General features: G+C 50.3%; 7 protein-coding genes across 7 annotated transcripts; 4 read left to right on the top strand and 3 right to left on the bottom strand.

Moving 5' to 3' along the window:
- Positions 1-158: 158 nt before the first annotated feature.
- Positions 159-2,541, bottom strand: BDV27DRAFT_146810 (uncharacterized protein; the record flags this gene model as incomplete). The annotated part of the gene is made up of 8 exons (XM_032070641.1): positions 159-273; positions 350-423; positions 498-595; positions 652-653; positions 914-1,225; positions 1,439-1,610; positions 1,884-2,048; positions 2,439-2,541. The coding sequence occupies 8 exons, from the start codon at positions 2,539-2,541 to the stop codon at positions 159-161; spliced, it is 1,041 nt and encodes a 346-aa protein (XP_031925706.1).
- Positions 2,542-2,941: 400 nt separating this feature from the next.
- BDV27DRAFT_166050 (2,4'-dihydroxyacetophenone dioxygenase family protein) lies at positions 2,942-3,577 on the bottom strand (the record flags this gene model as incomplete). Its single annotated transcript, XM_032074095.1, has 2 exons — positions 2,942-3,173; positions 3,231-3,577. 2 exons carry the CDS (start codon positions 3,575-3,577, stop codon positions 2,942-2,944), a joined length of 579 nt encoding a protein of 192 aa, XP_031925705.1.
- A 384-nt stretch (positions 3,578-3,961) lies between these two features.
- On the top strand, positions 3,962-6,361 carry BDV27DRAFT_159570 (sugar porter family MFS transporter; the record flags this gene model as incomplete). Its single annotated transcript, XM_032072891.1, has 8 exons — positions 3,962-4,048; positions 4,489-4,540; positions 4,592-4,847; positions 4,919-5,167; positions 5,217-5,499; positions 5,565-5,917; positions 5,970-6,100; positions 6,156-6,361. The coding sequence occupies 8 exons, from the start codon at positions 3,962-3,964 to the stop codon at positions 6,359-6,361; spliced, it is 1,617 nt and encodes a 538-aa protein (XP_031925704.1).
- A 742-nt stretch (positions 6,362-7,103) lies between these two features.
- On the top strand, positions 7,104-8,726 carry BDV27DRAFT_131197 (histidinol dehydrogenase family protein). The gene is made up of 3 exons (XM_032067578.1): positions 7,104-7,484; positions 7,576-8,281; positions 8,352-8,726. Exons 1-3 carry the CDS (start codon positions 7,120-7,122, stop codon positions 8,595-8,597), a joined length of 1,317 nt encoding a protein of 438 aa, XP_031925703.1. The 5' UTR covers positions 7,104-7,119; the 3' UTR covers positions 8,598-8,726.
- A 139-nt stretch (positions 8,727-8,865) lies between these two features.
- On the bottom strand, positions 8,866-14,405 carry BDV27DRAFT_159568 (uncharacterized protein; the record flags this gene model as incomplete). Its single annotated transcript, XM_032072890.1, has 5 exons — positions 8,866-8,982; positions 9,040-13,700; positions 13,753-14,210; positions 14,264-14,290; positions 14,338-14,405. The coding sequence occupies 5 exons, from the start codon at positions 14,403-14,405 to the stop codon at positions 8,866-8,868; spliced, it is 5,331 nt and encodes a 1,776-aa protein (XP_031925702.1).
- Positions 14,406-15,099: 694 nt separating this feature from the next.
- On the top strand, positions 15,100-16,655 carry BDV27DRAFT_166045 (citrate synthase-like protein; the record flags this gene model as incomplete). The annotated part of the gene is made up of 4 exons (XM_032074094.1): positions 15,100-15,533; positions 15,590-16,345; positions 16,402-16,484; positions 16,542-16,655. 4 exons carry the CDS (start codon positions 15,100-15,102, stop codon positions 16,610-16,612), a joined length of 1,344 nt encoding a protein of 447 aa, XP_031925701.1. The 3' UTR covers positions 16,613-16,655.
- Positions 16,656-17,224: 569 nt separating this feature from the next.
- BDV27DRAFT_159566 (MFS transporter) lies at positions 17,225-18,821 on the top strand (the record flags this gene model as incomplete). Its single annotated transcript, XM_032072889.1, has 4 exons — positions 17,225-17,275; positions 17,326-17,724; positions 17,774-18,319; positions 18,372-18,821. The coding sequence occupies 4 exons, from the start codon at positions 17,225-17,227 to the stop codon at positions 18,819-18,821; spliced, it is 1,446 nt and encodes a 481-aa protein (XP_031925700.1).
- Between the last annotated feature and the right edge of the window lie 167 nt (positions 18,822-18,988).

Raw genomic sequence — 18,988 nt, 5'->3', positions numbered from 1 at the left:
CTGATCGCCGATTGGCGAGAACTGATGTATCAAGAACTGATAGCTTTATCCCTTATCGCACAATGTTTAACCATAATGTCCATACAATTCTCGCCAAGCAACCAAGGTCCCAGCGTCGCTAGGGCATCTGGTAACACGTGCACCCAGCTTCAGTATATCTAAATGTCGGTACAGAGCCTTTGTAGATCCCAGGCGCGGTACTTGGCTGCCCAGCCGGTGTCATTCTCGATATCCTCAAGAAGCACAATTGCTGCTTCTCTTTCGTCGTCGTTGCTAAAACAGCATCCAGCTACAGTTGCAAGGCATCAGTAGAGCACCTAACTAACACAGAAGAGCCAATGTTGCATACCGTAGTAAATCGGCTGAACAGAATTTACGCGACAGCTTCCGTGCGGCTTGCTTTGAGCTATACCACATATTTGTCTTGCGTGGTATAGTAGTTTTCCCTGACGATAGCTTAGATTCATTTGCGGGGACGTGATCACGGGCATACTAACCTCTATACTCCTAAACGCGAGCATGCAACTACAGTCCTGCGTAGGGCAAGATGTAAGGAGTAAAATCTGAGCAAGATGAAACATCTGCCACGAGGAAGCTGCATGTTGTCAGTCAGTCCATCTTCTGGATTGTGGGATGGACTTTACCACAAACACCTCTCGCAAACCATATTGATGTGAAAGGTTTATCATCCTCCTTGTACACTGAGACTGGGTCCATGAAGCTCCTGTCCTTCACTGAGCGGTTCCAGTGGTCGAGTAACTCGCACAGCCTGTACCATTCGTTGAGTGCGTCACTCGTAGACGTGGCGTCTGAGCACGCTATGAAATTTACCACCTTTGCAAGAATTGTGAGGACCCTTTATTTGTCATAATTAATCATGGTGACCAAGGTACAAGCACATTGAAGCACTTACTGGTTATTAACCAGGTCCTCACTACCTTCCTGACCTATATTATCCAGGTCAATTGCCCATAAATCCGGGTCTAGCCTCAGTTTTGATCGGTGCATGATGGAGCAGACCACCTCTTGTCGTGCGATCGACCAAAAGCCAGCCTGCTGGATCCCGCCAGAAGACCCGTTCACTCTGCGCACTTTGCTGAAAGAGAATACCCCGTCGAGGTGTCTTTGCCAGTCTGACGCAGGTGCATCTAACATCTCGTAGCACGAACAAATGACTGTAGCTGCAAAGCCATAGCTGACGAATGGTTCGTCATTATTGCCGAGTCTATTTATTAGAAGGGAGATCGCGGTATTGTAATTTCTTCGTGCGATATCCATGCCATTTGGTAATTTCCCGATCAAGAATTGTTGCTTCGCCGCGCATGCGATACTTGCTGCTTTGAGCAATGGGTCTTGCATTGCCAAACGACAGACCTTTTTTGAGAATGTCTCCGATAGGTCTGAGAGATCCATCCAGGTACCTACTTCGGTGCTGAACTGACGCAGTAGCCATGCTTCTTCCTGCGAGCTTAGAGGAGCCGGCGGTGCTAGCTTATCTGGGGTCTGTAGGAGTGTTACAGAGGCGAAGGGATTATCCTGGCGCCAATACCTCTGTGAGCTCTCCGATAGGGGTGGTGAGATGCTACTCGAAGTGTAAATCAATGGGGGGTCTGATGTGTGGCTCCTCATTGACAGCAGTGCCTCTGCTCCTTTGTTTGCGTTTGCTGTTACTACTGTGTCATCGGTAGAGTTGCTGGATCTGCTTATAGCCATGCTTCGAACCCTCTCTCCATCGCTCATCACATCGGAATCTCTTTGAGACTGTACAACAGAGATGCCATCTTGCGGATATGCATGCCCAGCCTCTGCTTGCGTTGCATGTTCGACAATATCCCTTGTAGTCTCATAGCAGGGAGTAGGACTAGATGGTAATAGCGTTGTACTTTCCTGGTCCGTTGCAGGCAAAGCTCCATATGCACTAGTCTTTGTTGTAGTAAAGGGTCTCTTTTGACATATTTCACTATGGTTGCCCGGACTCAGCACGACGGGTTCTTCGCTGATAACTTCGTACTCTGCTGCTATTGTGTTCGTCTCATCGACAAACTCGTCTACACCCGATTTATTAGTATCAGCATTTGCCAGGGAGAAATGATAATATCTTGGGATTCATACAGCTTGCTACCTCCAAGGCTGCGGTCCTGACCTCCACCCAGGTCTGGCCCGGTTCCCAAAGGCCCAAGTATCCATTCTCGCTAAGTGACGGGTGTCGCCAGTGTCTGAATGAAACCAAGTCACTGGGAATACACTCAATCCGAGCTCGCTCACAGTTCCGACAAAATGGTTTCCTCCCATCACATTTGACCTTGCGTGACCGGCATGTTAAACTGTCGGTGCTTTCTTTAGCTTAGGCGATCTAATCTGAATCCTTCTGACCTACCAGCCTACGTCACAATCAAGTCAGAATTTAGGGATCGGATGTTATAGACCCGTGCACTTACCAGTCCACGTACGCATTATCGCTATGATGGCCAAAATGGGCAGGCGAGCAGCATAGTGTTGTAGACGGGAATTGTATCTGTGGGAATACAGACGATGTTTCATGGTCGGCAATCATGCCGAGGTGGGACCTTTTCCCGGTGTTTTTTGGCCAATGCTCGTAAATCACTCGACTTGCTGCATGCGGGGTAATTTTCTTCCTAGGCTCTATTAGTTTTGCTATTTTCTTAATTTGAAGTTTTTATTTTCTTGAATTTACTATTAAAACCACGTTGTGAAGCTTGGTGCCGAAGCCAAGTTGAGAGTTGGGCGCATATAACTAGAGATATAAAAATTCCTGAGCACCCAGCTTTAGCAGTGGTCGCCCTTAGAAAGGATGGCCAACTCTCCCATTTGTAAGCCAAGGCAATGCTATTTGTGTGGCTATTCGGAAACAGATAATGATAATTAATTAGATTAAGTAAACACCGTTACTGTCTAACAATTTGCACAGCTTCCGACCTCACTAATACCAAAGCCCGTCATTTGGCTTAATCCCTTGCTTTCTACAGTGCTCATAGTACAAATGAGCGTAACTGAAGATATCCATCGTGTTCTTCAAGGTATCATCATCATGGAAATATTCCAAGCTACCCGTGATTGTGAAAACAACCTCTGCTCCTTTGGACATGTGTAGTGTATGGATCGTTCCCGGGTTTTCCACGACGTAGTCTCCAGGCTTTGCTACCCAGTTATACCTGATCCCAGTTAGCATATGTCTATCCTGAGCGCGTCTAACAGATATAACAACATACTCCTTGTAGTTCCATTCCCCCTTCAAGGTAACTGCAGTTACAGAACCTCGGTGGCGGTGTTTTCCCAACCATGTATCTTCTAAGCTGCGTAAGACAACGACAAATGTACCTGTGCGGCTCTCGAACCGCAATGGTTTCAACTCTAGATTGTTAAGCCATGGATGCCAGCAGGTGTCTTTTTCGCCGTCGATGTAAACGTCTGGCGAGCTGTATTTGTCTGCGAGGGCCAGCTCGGCTTTTTCAAGTGCGGTCAATTTGGACTCCTCATTGTTCGCTACGGCAGCACTTTTCGACGGCGCCGGACGAGAAGGGAGGGTGTGGTCAGGGTTCGATGATTCGGCGGTCATGATAGCGATTGTGCTCTCAGCTGTAGGATGACTTTGGAGTATTGAACAATGTTCGAACAGGGTGTCTTTCTTATTTATGTTCACTCTCAGAGCAGGCCCTGAAGTCTAGACTTGTCTCTCGGTAATTGATTTCCTGAGTAGGGACGATGGTGCTCTGGACAACGCATCATGGGCACCTTTGCATTAAACGACATACAGCACTCGACCACTAAGGGAGCCGGGATTTCTGGCACTGCATCGTCAGCAGACATGCCGTGGCTGTCAACCTAACTGAGCCGGGATCTGGTGTCCATTGAAATTGTGTATCTAGATACACCCTTTGTGCTCAGGGTATAGCAAGCGACATGACCGTCAAGAAAACAACAAATGCTATTGGTAATTACTATGCGCGGTGGCCCACCTTCGGCTGGCGAACTGTTAGGGGAGAGGCGCTCGGAAGGTAATCGAGCCGAGAGGGAAGGTCGCCTCGATGTCCGTACTTCATCCATTTCCGTGTCCCGGACTTCTTCCGACCCTTTACAAAAGTTGCCAGCTCCAGCTTGTTTATGTAACCTCATCTTACCCCGGATTCTCCCCACAATTCCCCCACGCCCGCAAACGGCCTATGGACTGTAATGAGTGATTAAGTGGATCTTCTATCCCGTCCGTATCGGGAATTGGGATGTCAATCCCACCGTATATAAGATGTGATGGGTCCAGAAAAATGCGTGGTTTCACGTGGCTCCTTGCCTCTAGCACGAGAGGGCAGATTGATCACAATTGAGCCGCTGTAGACTTGATTTCAAGCATGACAGTGTCAACCGCAACAAAGAAGCCCTATTTTGGCTTGACAGGAGGATGGCTCACATTCTGGGTCACAGTATGACAGTTTTAGAATCCTAGCGTTTCCCGATGGGCTGACATTCCGTTAGGTTGCTTGCGCAACAGATATGTCTTTGTTCGGCTACGACCAGGGAGTCTTCAGTGAGAATCTCTCCCAATGAACAAATGAAGGTTTCTTCTAACACCCCATAGGCGGCGTGGTTATCACACGAGACTTTCTAGAAGTCCATGACCTGGTCGGCCCTGAGAAAACCAAGACGCTCTCCACGGTAACAGCGATATACGATGTGGGCTGTTTCTTCGGGGCAATCGTTGCCTTCACAATCGGAGAGCAGCTAGGACGAAAAAAGGCGATCATGCTAGGAACTACTATTATGGCTGTTGGGGCTGTGCTGCAGGCGGCCTCTTTCAGCTTGGCCCAAATGTTTGTAGGACGCATTATTCTGGGGTGAGTAAACCGCATTAATCACATATTAACCTGTCTCAATTCCGTCGCATTAACGACTTCGCCACTAATAGTATCGGCAATGGAATCAATACCGCGACTGCGCCTATCTGGCAGACCGAGACATCGCAGTTGAAATGGCGTGGTAAACTGGTCATTTTTGAGATGATGATGAATATCTTCGGCTTCTGCCTCGTCAACTGGATCAACTATGGTCTCTCTTTCGTCGGTGGTTCCATTGCTTGGCGTTTTCCGCTGGCATTCCAATTCTTCTTCTTGATTATTCTGTGGTCCACTACACCATGGCTTCCTGAATCGCCTCGGTAAGTTTCTTCTCTTCCGACTTTCCCTGGACTTGCTAACAGTGTATAGATGGCTCATAGCCCATGGGAGACAAGAAGAAGCTATAGTGGTACTCAGTTGTCTCGAAGCAAAGCCCATCGACGACCCTTTTGTCATCGCGCAGCGCAACGAGATTGAATATAGCGTGCGGTACGAGCGCGAGTATTCCATGCGGTGGCGAGACCTGTGGAAGAAAAAGGGGAACGACAGCAAGACCCTTCGCAGACTTCTCCTCGGGGCTGGCAGCCAGTTCATGCAGCAATTTGGAGGAATCAACATCATGTCATATTATCTGCCAACGGTGCTTATGGACGTGAGTGGTTCTCCCATTGCATATGGAAGACTCTGTATAACGAGCTAACGCATGATTTAACATAGTCCGTCGGACTGTCCGACACAATGGCCCGTCTGCTAGCAGCATGCAACGCCCTATCCTACCTTGTATTCTCCGGCCTTGCAATCCTCCTAGTCGAGAGAATGGGCCGCCGAGGCTTGATGCTCCTCTCCACATTCGGGCAATTTCTCTGCTTCCTCATCATTACCATTCTGCTTCGGTTCTCACGTATTAGCGACAACGGCGAGAAATATGCCTCAGCATCAGTTGCATTCTTCTTCCTATACTACGGCGCATTTGGCATCGGTATGCTCGGTGTGCCTTGGCTATACCCCACGGAGATCAATTCTCTTCCCATGAGAACGAAGGGAGCGGCTGTTGCGACTGCTACTGACTGGTGTGTTTCTTGTCCTCTCTTCTCAGGTCTATTGCTGACTCGTAATGGAAAGGATAACCAATTTCGTTGTGGTCGAAATAACTCCGATTGGAATCAAAAGTATAGACTGGAAATTCTGGATCGTATGGACGGTGACCAATGCTGCTTTTCTGCCGATTCTTTACTTCCTTTACCCTGAAACAGGTTTGTCCGGCTTCTCCGTTGCGACAGGGGTGTATTCACTAATGGATGTGTGCAGCAAACCGAAGCCTGGAGGATATGGACGAGTATTATCGGTCCAATCCAGCATTGATCGTCACCAAAGATCCAGATGCCATCTGTCGACGACGGCCGCAGAAATATGTTCAGCGGGAGGAGGATGAGATTGAGAAGGCTGCTGCTGCTGTTGATAAGGGGGCAGGGGAGCATGCGGAGTGGACAAGTGAGATGAGGGATAAGAATTGATGAACTTCATTCGGTTGACAGGGGCTGGGATATGAGCATTGTTGGTGAGGGTTATCTGGTTTTACCCAGATCTGCCCCAAGATTGATGGTTAGCTACAACGATATATTTAGAACTGGTTGCTATGAATTTACGTTGCTTCAGAATCAATATCTACATTCCACTACTGAAGAATAACATGCAGTAGAGCTACGATACTACACAACGGGTTAAGACTTAGGGCTACAGATTCTTAATCATATCTATGGAGAGCCCTCGCATTCTCACCAGGACTTCCAGACATCAAATAACTCTCATCTCCAGTATTATATGCTAGAACCTGATCCATAACCAGAGGCTAGTATCGGCTACCTCTCACTAGACCACTAAATAAGGAAAACAGCCCCCAGTTTGCAGACAAATGGAACCGGGTTTACCAAAGCGCCCCAGACATCGGTCTATTCGCCGAAATCATAAACACCTCAAAGAGTATGTGTGGTGGTTATTTGACCCACAGATGCGGCCAAATTACAAATCCTAAGTATGGAAATCGAGCCGAGTACTACCCCAATCAGCCCACTTGTCGGGCCTGTAGTTTCGACTCGGATACCCTCGGACTTTGGAGCGATACGATTAGAAGAGCACTTCGCAAGGAAGTCCGATATATCCTTGCACTTACTCTGTATATAATTGGCATGAGTATAGCATCATGATCACTTCTAGTTACAATTCTCTAGGGCACGATTAAGCTAACTGTCAACTGTATTAAAGAGTAACAAGCATGGCTCGACAATATCTCAAATCACGCGCCAGTCCCTCAGGCACGACGCAATCACCCTCAATCAACGTATCCGCCGTCGTCGAAGAAGTGATTAGCGCAGTTCGCGCAGACGGTGACGCTGCTGTTAGAAAGTACTCCGCGAAGTTTGATAAATGGTCACCAGACAACTTCAAGCTATCCCAAGCCGATATCGAGGCTGCGATAGCTAAGTGTCCTGAGCAGACCATCGCCGACATAAAAGAGGTCCAGAGAAATGTGAGAGCTTTCGCAGAAGCACAGAAAAACTCGTTGAAAGATTTTGAAATTGAAATTCAACCTGGAGTGCACCTCGGACAGAAGAATGTACCGATTAATACCGTTGGCGCGTATGTTACTATCTCTTCTTTTTCACATAAGGCGGCCTGCAGGTATATTTATTCTCCTTGTCTGATAGCTAACAACATCGCGAAATTATAGGTACATCCCAGGCGGCCGCTACCCACTCCTGGCATCAGCACACATGACAATCCTTACTGCCAAAGTCGCCGGCGTAAAGCATGTCATCGGCTGTACACCCCCGATCAACGGCGAGATCCCGCATAGCACGATCGCAGCCATGCACCTGGCAGGGGCAGACGAGATATTCCTTCTGGGAGGCGTTCAAGCAGTGGCCGCCATGGCTGTCGGCACCGGGACAATCCGTAAAGTTGATTTCCTGGCTGGTCCCGGAAACCGCTTCGTAGCCGAGGGCAAGCGGCAGCTATTTGGCGAAGTTGGTATTGATCTCTTTGCTGGTCCCACCGAGATCCTCATCCTGGCGGATGATACGGCTGATCCGTTCACGGTGGCTACGGACTTGATCTCTCAGGCTGAGCATGGACCAGATACTCCCGCCGTTTTGATTACGACGTGTCCCAAGGTTGGGCGGGAGACGATTGAGATCGTCAATAAGCTGCTTTCTGCGACGGATTTGTCAACCGCAGACGTGGCGAAGGTGTCATGGGATGCGTTTGGGGAGGTCATTGCTGTGGATACTATGGACGAGCTCTGGGAGCTGGGCGATGACTATGCGAGTGAACATGTCCAAGTGTTTACGAAGAATCCCAGAGATGCCTTGACCAAAATGTCCAATTACGGGGCGCTGTTCCTGGGAGAGAACACATGCGTATCGTACGGTGATAAGGTAAGTACTCCGAATGCTGGACAATGGATAAATGATATCTTGGTGAAAGTAGACTAACAGACTATTTAAGGTAATCGGAACGAACCATGTCCTCCCCACTCGGACAACTGCTCGTTACACTGGTGGTTTGTGGGTCGGCAAGTATCTGAAAACATGCACTTACCAAGAAGTCACCTCGCCGGATGCTAGTGGAAGGCTCGGGCGTTTGTGTGGACGGGCTGCTCGAGCTGAGAGGTTTGAGGCTCATGCGCGATCTGGCGACCTACGAGCCAACAGGCATATGGGGGATGATATTGAATGGATTAGGAAAGTCTGATTGGACGAAATGAGGGATATCTATAGTGTGGCATCAGGAACCTATATACTGGCCAATAGTGATACCGTGTATGCAGGGCTTTGGCACATAGGCCAAGAGTATTGTGTAGTAGTTAAGCATGGAAGTTTACGCTTGGCTCTCGCAATTACTAACGCACTCAGAAAGACATCCAGACAATAACAAAAGTCTAATTATGTATCACAATCTATATATAAACAACAAACTCCGCATAAACGTTCTGAAAAGATACAATAAGAGGGGACTGTCTCTATAACCGACGTCGCGCTAAAGCAATAGCCATGGCACTCTCTGGGGAGTGCGTGATACTAACCTGGACCTCCTCTACCTTCTGTGCATCGGCAGCGGATTTGGCCCGGTTGTGAAGCTAAGCAATGGTCAGTTATGATGACAGCAAAGGCGGCCTCGACTTGGGTATACTTACCAGAACGGTTGGAGGCTGTGCACCGTTGCTGATAATCTCAATATCTCGCATCGCAGCGCCAGGGCCTTCCGATGGTATCTGGAGGCTCTTGAAAATCGCTTCCTTGGCCGCCCAGCGCCCTGAAAGGCTCGCTTGTTTATCTGGGCTGCCCTCGCAGTACTTGAGCTCACCTGGCGTGAAATTGCGTTCCAGGAATATCTCATCCTCCACATTGACGCTCGAGATAGACTCAATATCTACACCAACAGACACATTGCCCTGCTCCTTGCTTATACTGTCGCGTAGCCATTGATCGGAAGACCTGGCGAAGAGCTGTTTGTCGTCGGAAACGATCCTTGCAGGTTGGGGCAATGCACCTGAGCCAACCGTCGTCGGAAAATTGTATTCACCAGTAGGCTTCTGGGACACACGGGCCTGGGGATCAAGAAAGACGTCCTTTTCTTGGTCGCTCGTCCAGGCTGACTGATCTTTGATCTGGAAGAGACGGCCCTCTGACATGCGCTTTTGGAACACGGGGATAATCTTCTGCTGGCGTTGAAGCACCCGCTCGCGATAATCTTCGAATCGATTGGCCGGGATAGTGGAGAAGAGATAGCGAGGGGCAACGCCTACCACGAGGCCTCCCTTTTGTCCAAAGCCGAACGATGTCAACATGAAAGCCTTGATGCCAGATGTATGGATGGTCTGTGATGGATAAACCAGATGCTTGAACTGCTGGAGCGCCACGTCGACATTATCTGCATTCCTGTTTCCGGGTACGATACCGGTTTGGAGAGCCTGGAGACAGCCATTGAACATCCAGGCGCCTGCGGCACCCTTCGGATGACCGGTCAGTGACTTCTGGCATATGACTAGAAGTGGATTGCCAACCGTGCGTGACAGGTGGGTCATTTGCTGGTTGATAACGTTGCTTTCATTCTTGTCATTTGCCTTGGTTGACGTGCCGTGGAAGGACGCCACTTGAATGTCGTCGACACTCAATCCCCACGTTGCCAGTGCGGCGCGCATGGGAGCAATGGTGGGATCTATATGACGGATGTTGTTATTCCATGTCCACTGAGCATCGCGGATACGAGACGCGGCGATGTTGTTGATGTGTTGTAGGTGCGCATCAAGATCTTTGAACTCCTGAGAGGTTGTGGACGCGATGAGCTTCTGGGATTCTTTGTGACGCCATCTCTTGATTTCAGAAACAGCTTCGTCGAGTCGTGCCTTGCGGTATTGCAGATTCAGTAAGGGTGACTGCGCCGCATCAAGGCTTTCCCTGGCGGCAGTGAGTACACCTTGACCAGGCGCAGGCACAGACCGGCCGACTTTGTCGCCTGCCATCTGGGAGTAAGCAACAATTCCATAGATTGGAAGACCCATCTGCAGAGCCAGCTCGGCGCTCATAACCACTTGGATACCACAACCAGCGGACTCAACGAATCCACTGCGTGAAGATGCTGTAGGCCGAGACATTTCCGAAGGAAGATATCCCTTCTCCATCTCGTCCTCTGCATTCGCCGTGGCCTTCATGTTACCGAATTCATAGGACATCTCCTCCTGGAAGTCATCGGAGCCACCAACAATTGCGACCTTGGCCTTGAGTGTCTGGATTGCTTCACAGGCTATATCCATGGATTCCACGGAGGTTGCACATGTACCTGAGGGAGACTTGATAGGACCAGCAGCACCCATCAAGAGCATATTTGTCCAGGCATTCATGGCGTTGAGGAAAGATTCCTGGAGAATGTCACTTTGCACCGGTCGATCAAGGTATCTGTCCCGATACACGCCACGCATAGCCAGCAAGCCACCGGCTCCAGTGCCGACGCAGTTAGCCAACTCCGATACATGGATGTGGCGGTACAGCTCAAAGGGATCTTCCAGCCCGGCACTATACATGGCCTCAGAGACGCAGCATAGAACATAGACTGTCATGGGATCCACCTGGGCGACAATGTCCTCGGGAATTCCGTACCGAGTTGGATCCCACCCAGACGGGAGCTGACCGGCGACAAACCGATTGAACGCCATAGCCTTGGGTACCATGAAAACAGCTCCACGCTTAACCACGACTTTGACAGATTCGGAACCTTCAAGCGGCGTCAAAGTGACTTTATCTCCATGGCGCAGCTTAAATGCTTGGGCGACACCCTGGGGAGCTTCAAAGGGAGGAAGGTCCTCATCAATGACCACTTCGTGCATGATCTCTTTCTGGGATGGATCATATCCCTCCGACAGTTCAGGTTCTATTACACGAATTCCAGCGTGGCTCAAGATATGCTGTCCATATTTCTCTTCGATATCTGCCTCTTCCACGGGTTCTTTTGTCTTGGAGTCCACCCAGCCAGCGTATGGCTTCCCTTTGAGGTCGCCGTCAAAGTGCTTAATGAGGCCCATCATCCATGCCAGTTCGGTATAACCTTCCAGTGACAGGCGACCGTCATGTTCCATCTCCCAGCGTGTGCGCGAAGATCCCCAAGGGCCCAGCTCCGAATAACCTACCACCACCACAGTACGGGACAGATCCACCATCCCCTGCAAGGACTGAAGTCCAGCCGTTACAGAGCTATAGTCTGACAGAGGTGGAAAAGCTGGTTCGATGTTGGAGCGGTGTTTGAGAGGAGGTCGAACATTATCATCAGCAGGCTTCGTCCCTTGAAGAACCTTTTGCTCGTGTTGATTTTCGGCGACCAACGCCTGGCGGATACGGCTTTGCGAGACAATCTTTTTGCGGATTCCCGAAATCTTCTCCTTGAGGTCGCTGACCCCTTGAAGACCTCCACTCAGATCCGCATAGATCGGCTCGTCGTCCGCCACTTCGAGTATGTCACCTGACAGAAGAGATAGAATATTGAAAGCCATCTCAGGGGCAGAGAACGTCAGTATGTCCAAGGAATCCTCCATACCCTGGGCGACGATATTGTTGGCACTCATCAGGCCCGTGCCGCGGGTCCAGCCGATCACGGCACCGATAATGCAGAGGAAGTCAGACCAGCCCTCTGAATGGAAACGATTGAACAGGGTCTCGAGTCCCAGTTTGGACTCAGAATATAAGCCGTCTCCACCGAAGTTACCATGGTTAGGAGACAAGGGCAACACAACACCTGTAGGACGACAATCGAAACCCCGTTTCTCCTTTTGCTGTTTGATGCATCCCAACAAGCGGAGCAGATTAACCAACATAGCACGGTGCGCCAATTCTGACTTAGAGTCAATCTTATCAATCTGCCGCCCAATCTCGGAGATGGCCGCAAAGGGGATGATAAAATCGAGGTCCCACCCGTATCCAGACTGCTCATCGTAGATGTGGTTGATTAAATCGTCGCAGTCACGCTTGCTGGCTTGGTTGAATGGCAGCACAATCAATTCTGACCCAGGTGCACCGACCTTAGCATACAGCTGGCGGAAGGATGCAGCAACATCTGACGGCTGTCGACTGGTGGTGACGATGACGCGCGCTCCACCAGCCAGCAGCCCGGCCACGATGTCTGCTCCGATCGAACCAACTCCAGCACCGGTCACCAAGACTCTTCGACCCGCAAATGACAGTCCGGTAGATGCTCCAGCGGATAGGATATTCAGAAACATATCTGTGAGCTGGGCATCATACTTCCAATCCACACCGGCTCGACTGCGGAGATGCGCATAGGGCACGTTGCGGTGTGGGCCAGCAACTACCTGCGCGTAGTTCAGAACCTTGCTTTCGCCGTTGAGCTGATGGCGAGGCACCTCAGAGTACTGGATCCGCCCGTTTGCATCGACTTTCGTCTCGGGTGCCATAGCAGGCTGAGTATAACGGAAGACGGGTCCGTTGGCTACGCCCGAAGCACGAACATCATCAATCAGCTTCTGGGCCTTCTCCTTTGTCGTGTCATCCTGGGCAGTATGGTCCAGCATTTGCTCCAATTCAGGTGACCACCGGTTGACAAGGCTCTGGTATCGCTGTGAGGTCTTGTCCACGGCGACAGGACGGATATCATGCAACAAGGCCATGAGGTCCTCTCTAGCCGTGTTCCACCATGAGTCATAACGACGAGCCTTGCGCGGGTCGAAGATTGTCCGCATGCCGGTGAGAAACTCTTCATCAAATTCTGCATCCCATTCAGCCAATCTATCGGTATCCTCTCCTTGCACCTTGGTTTGGCTGGGTGGCTCCACGCCATCCAAATCCAAATGCTTCGCCAGAAGCTGAAACTGCTTGTGTAAGTACTCATTCTGGTTCTTCTTGAGAGTTTCAAGGCTAGCCAGGTCGACCTGAGCCACAGCAGAAGTCTGTGCCGTTGCGCCCTCCGCCCTCTTCTGTACGGCGATGCCTGCCTTTCCGCCGTATCGGCTCACCACGGAGTCTAGGAACTGCGTTGCCTGAGCAGCGTCTGCAAGGCGAGCAGCTGGTTCCATAGTTACGGCATAGCATAGGACGGTGGTCTGTCGGTTGGGGCCTAGCCCCCAGTGTGAAGAGAGGTATTCTCTGATTTTGGCTTGGTTGAAGCCAGCAGGCATGCGGGCAGCTACGAGGCGATCAATATGTCCGCCCATCACCTTTCCAGGTTGTCCGGAGAAGTTTGTGAAGTGGGAAGCTAGTGCTTCTAGCGCAAGATCTTCACTTCCCTCCGGTAGACCGCGAAACTCTGCATCCAGCTGTCCGATGAGTTCATTCTGTAACGTGGATTTGCCTAGTATGGTTAGAGTGAGCACGCCATGGGCAACGATCGAGACGGAACGTACCAGCAGATAGATCACGGATAGACTTCGCTGCAGGCACCTCATCAAATGCTTTGCGGATCTTCTGAGCTACTATGGAAATAACAACGTCGATTGCACTCAAATCGACATCGGGTACGGAGACAGCTTGCTGGGCAGCCGCCTGGGGTGCCGCTTGGACTACCGCTGGAGGCGCGGCCACTGGTACCGGAGCAGCAGCAGGGGTGGAAGAGGTAGCCGGTTGAGCCGGTTCATCAATAGCGCCCTCCACTGGTGGCTCCTCATCGTAATGGTAGTAGATATGCTGTGCGTCGTCGGCGTGCGATAGGTACTGCCGGTCTATGCAGCGCACCAGATCCTGTTCCCCATATTGGCCCTTGGCTGTCTTCTTCGCCATATTCGCCAGGACATTGGAAGGTCCCACTTCAATGAAGCGCTGGATAGTATTATCTCGTTGAATTAGATCATTTTGTGTCTCAATCCTAATCATTCTAGTCAGCCTTTGGGTGCCATGTTGGTAAAGAGGGAGTCTCACCATCGAACTGGAAAGGCAAATTGGTACCTATGATATGTTAGCATCTCAAAAGGTTCGTAGGATAGGGAACATACGACAAGAGTTCAATGAGTAATGTGTAGGCTCTAAGCTGCTCCGACGGTGGCTCCTTGCGTTGAACCATTTTCTATTGTGCAATCAGTAGAGTCTCTTGCTAGCGGAGCTGTTGTTGTGGTGCTTGTCGTGGCCGTCGTTCCAGTTATCGTAGCTGTCGTCGTGGGTATCTATGGCAAGACACAAGTGATTATATTAGAGGTAGAGGGGGCATGAACATCTAAATAGACTTTCTTCACAATATCAAGCCAGAACACTAAGAATAACGTTATCTGCAGGCTTCTTGCAACATCGTTTGATCCCATCGGCCTTTTATTGCCACATGTACAGGGCTCCCGAGGTCACGATACAGCAATAGCGAGCCGGCGTATGCGATAATCAAGATCCCCGGTACACAGCTCAGGGAGGACCATGACCAATCCATAGTCCGTAGACTCTAGAGCCGCCTCGAACCCGAGATAACGATGTTACGGTTAACTATTGTACAGCGGGCCCTGAAACCCCCCCGGAGATCGTTGGATCGCTCATCGGCCGCCGTTCGCCGAGATCCACTCACAACGTCCATTCCAACCCGGAATCATTATAGAATCCGATTTACAGTCATGTACAAGTCGGACGCAATATTGATCCGATTCATGGCTATACGATTGTCTACTTTGATGACATAAATATGGCACGTTGAGACCATCAGACGTCAACAAATAGACTCCCGACTACATCCTCATCGCCTCTTACCATTATCATCCATCGCCCAATCGTCCGTCATGACCGTCACCCAAGAAACCTCCCCTAAGCGGGAATCTCTTCACATTATCGATGACCGTACTGGAGCTTATTACTCAATCCCCATTGTGAATAATGCCATCAATGCTAGCGATTTCAAAAAGGTCACCGCGCCAGAAGACAAAGTTTATCCTGCCAATCAAACGGAGAATGGCCTGCGAGTTTACGACCCAGGCTACTCTAACACCGCCGTTAGTCACAGCAAGATCACATATATTGATGGGCTCAAGGGCACCATCCAGTACCGCGGGTACTCCATCAATGATATTGTCGGGCGCAAGACGTTTATCGATACCGCGCATCTCCTGATCTGGGGTCACTGGCCGACAGCCGCCGAAGCGGAAACCCTTCAGCAACGCCTCGACCAGGTTCCTGTCCCTGAGAACTTTGTCTTCAATGTGGTCAAGTCCTTTCCGTAAGGCTTCCTAAAACTCATTGCTTCCATGTGTGCTCCTTGCTGACCTGTAACAGACGAGATGGTTCCCTTATGGGGATGGTCATCGCCGGTCTATCCGCCCTCCAGTCCAGTGATATGGATGCGATCCCGGCTCATGTGGGAAAGACGATCTATCTGAACAATCCTGAGCTGGCTGATCAACAAATCATTCGGGTCATGGCAAACATGTCTATGTTGACAGCGGCGGCATACTGCCATCACATTGGGCGTGACTTCACTCCACCCCGCCAGGGGCTATCGTATATCGAGAACTTCCTGCTTATGACCGGTCATGTGGAGGCAGCTACTGGCCTGCCAAATCCGCGATATGTGAATGCCATTGAGCGACTTTGGGTACTGATTGCCGATCATGAAATGACCTGCTCCACCGCGGCCCTTCTTCAAACCGCATCCGCCCTCCCGGATGTCATCTCCTGCATGGTCTCTGCCATCTCAGCATTGTACGGTCCTCTCCATGGCGGAGCCATTGAAGTGGCTTACAAGAACATTGAGAGCATCGGCTCCATCGCCAATGTACCTGCCAAGATTGCCCGAGTCAAGGCAGGAAAGGAACGTCTGTACGGTTACGGCCACCGAGTCTATCGTGTGACAGATCCCCGGTTTGTCTTCATTCGTGAAATCCTCAATGAGCTGTCTGAGGAGGTCGACAAGGACCCCTTGTTGAAAGTTGCATTCGAGGTCGACCGTGTTGCCTCCGAAGATGAGTACTTCACGTCCAGGAATCTCCGGCCCAACGCGGATTTGTTCGCCGCTTTTGTCTACAAAGCTCTGTATGTTGCTTTCCCGGTCCTTGCTAGATCATAGTCACACTAATCTTGGGTCTTAGCGGTTTCCCACCCGAATTCATCCTGCCTCTGTCGATTCTCTCCCGCACACAAGGGTTTATGGCCCACTGGAGGGAGGCCATGGGTATGCCAGAGTCTACCCTGATTTTGCTTAGAAGCATCTGTACTGACACGATAGTAGGCAATCCCCCTCGAATCTGGAGACCGGGTCAGATCTATACTGGTGACTTGAACAAGTCCATGGATGAGTGATTCTGCGAAGTTTCTCTAGAGCCTATTTAGTGATTTCCTTGTGCCTGTTTGATAGCAACTTAGACGACCGATTGTTACTGTGATGTACATTTCAAATTTTATTTCTTTTCTGGTTTCCTTTCCGCTTCGTTTTCTCCCGTGACAACGTTTCAGGAGTACAACAAGTAGTTGAAGTTAAACACTTCTTGCTTCATGTGCCCCAACGTCAAGCGTAAGCTATGTTCGGAAATTTTTGGATTATTCGGAGCATTGTGGATGGTCAATAAGATTGAGCCCGAGATTAGAAAAGTTTCCAGTGTCTTCCGAAGGGTCCACCTGCATATCTATCGTGCTTCGTCTCCTCGTACTCGGGTCTTAGCGCTGACATTTTCTCGGGGATCGCGTCCGACACGCATCGCTCGTTCTACTCCGAATTCTAGAACCGGGGTATAGTCGTAGATAATTTCTGTCACAGTTTCTACACGTAGTATAATTACGCTGTTCCATCGTATTCTTGACCACTTCCCTCATTCCAAGTCAATGGCAGTGTTGGCGTATTTATACATTTAACCAATACCCTCGCCCGCAAAGCTACAGACAATTGCACAAATAGCGTCCATATTACAGACCATCATGGCTGAAGAAGAAGTAAACGAAAGAACGAGACTGCTTTCTCAGTCTGATGTAAGTTTATCGCTCAGCGTCTAGTCGTGTGTAAAGCTAATTGCCCCAAGGACCCTTCTCCTTCTCTGGAAGAATTGGAAGAGTGGGAAGAGCCTCGCAATTGGACGGTTTCGTACCGCTGGCTCTGTATTGCCGTAATTTCGGTATACGGACTGATCAGTCCAGTCATCGCAGCAATCATTGTGCCCGCCATGCCGCAGATCGCCACAGACTTGAATGTTACCGACCCAGGAATGCTGCAAGCTTTTGTTTCTGTGTATGTCCTTGGCTGGAGCTTCGCGCCGCTGGTGGTCGGTCCATTGTCAGAAGTCTACGGGCGGATATCCTTGTTAAATGCAGGGCATGGCCTGTTCCTTATCTTCAATGCCTTGTGCGCATTCGCCCGTACCGATTACCAGTTGCTCATTCTCCGGTTTATCACGGGGGCCGTTGGTAGCGCTCCATTGTCGGTGAGTAGGATTCAGCTGTATATTGATCGTCGTCTGACGGGCGGAATAGATAGGCGCAGGCATAATTGGTGATCTATGGGCTCCGGAAGAGCGAGGCCTTTCCATTTCCCTTTACACCCTGGGGCCCCTGCTTGGTCCTGCCATCGCACCCATCACCGGCGCATACATCGTGTCGCACACGTCATGGCGTGCAATATTCGCGTGGTGCTCTCTTTACATCTTCATCACATGGGTGCTAGGCCTTTGTACACTCCGAGAGACCTTCCGGCCAGTCCTGATCCAGCGTAAACAAGCTGCTGCGGTCCGCAAGGGCCAACTGCAGGGCTCCCCTCAACTGCACCATAAGAGTCTAGCAGATGTTTTCAGACAGGATCTCCGACGACCCTTCACGTTCCTCGGAACACAGCCCATCATCCAAGTCCTGTCCCTTTTCATGGGCTATCTCTTTGGCCTCAACCACCTATCCATCACTACTTTCGAGTCTGTCTGGACAGACATCTACAACCAAACCCCATCCCGCGCAGCACTGAACTACATCTCCATCGCTGGTGGCTTCATCCTCGGAAGTCAAATCACAGGCTCCCTCAACGATCGGGTAATCTCCCCTATCCCCCTTTCCCATCCATCCAGATATCTAACCAGCGCAGATCTACATCTATTACACCTCCAAAGACCCGGCCAAAGGAACCCCAGAACTTCGAACAATCCTCATGCTCCCCGCCGCTCTACTCGTTCCCACCGGCCTGTTAATCTACGGCTGGTCCGCCCAGACCCACAGCCACTGGCTCATTCCCAACATCGGAATTGGTATCTATGCCCTTGGCCTGATCATGAGTTACCAGTGTATTCAAGCCTATGTACTGGACTGCTACGCGGTGTATGCCGCGTCGGCAATGGGTGCGCTAACGATCCTGCGCTCGCTGCTGGGATTTGTTTTACCCATTCTGGCTCCCTTGATCTATAGAACGCTTGGCTATGGATGGGGTAGTTCGCTACTAGCACTATGGGCTTTGGTGATGGGCGGGCTGGTTCCGATTCTCCTGTGGCGGTATGGCGCGATTCTGCGAAAACGGAGTGGAATTCTCGAGGAGATGTAGATGGTTCTCTGATTCATGTTATGTTCATGACGGAGGATGGAGATCCGTGGATGCGAGCAAGCTGGTGAAGGGTTAAGTTGGAGGTTGAATGTGCTTATGCTTTGTTTGCTTTTCTGTTTGCATTGATCTTTTGCAAAAGCCCATTTTCTATATAGACCATGCTATTG

Source organism: Aspergillus caelatus (genome assembly GCF_009193585.1).
Source record: "Aspergillus caelatus strain CBS 763.97 unplaced genomic scaffold BDV27scaffold_136, whole genome shotgun sequence".
Lineage (NCBI taxonomy): Eukaryota > Fungi > Ascomycota > Eurotiomycetes > Eurotiales > Aspergillaceae > Aspergillus > Aspergillus caelatus.
Note: the sequence above shows the minus strand (reverse complement) of the source record. Positions and strands in the feature narration are given on the sequence as shown.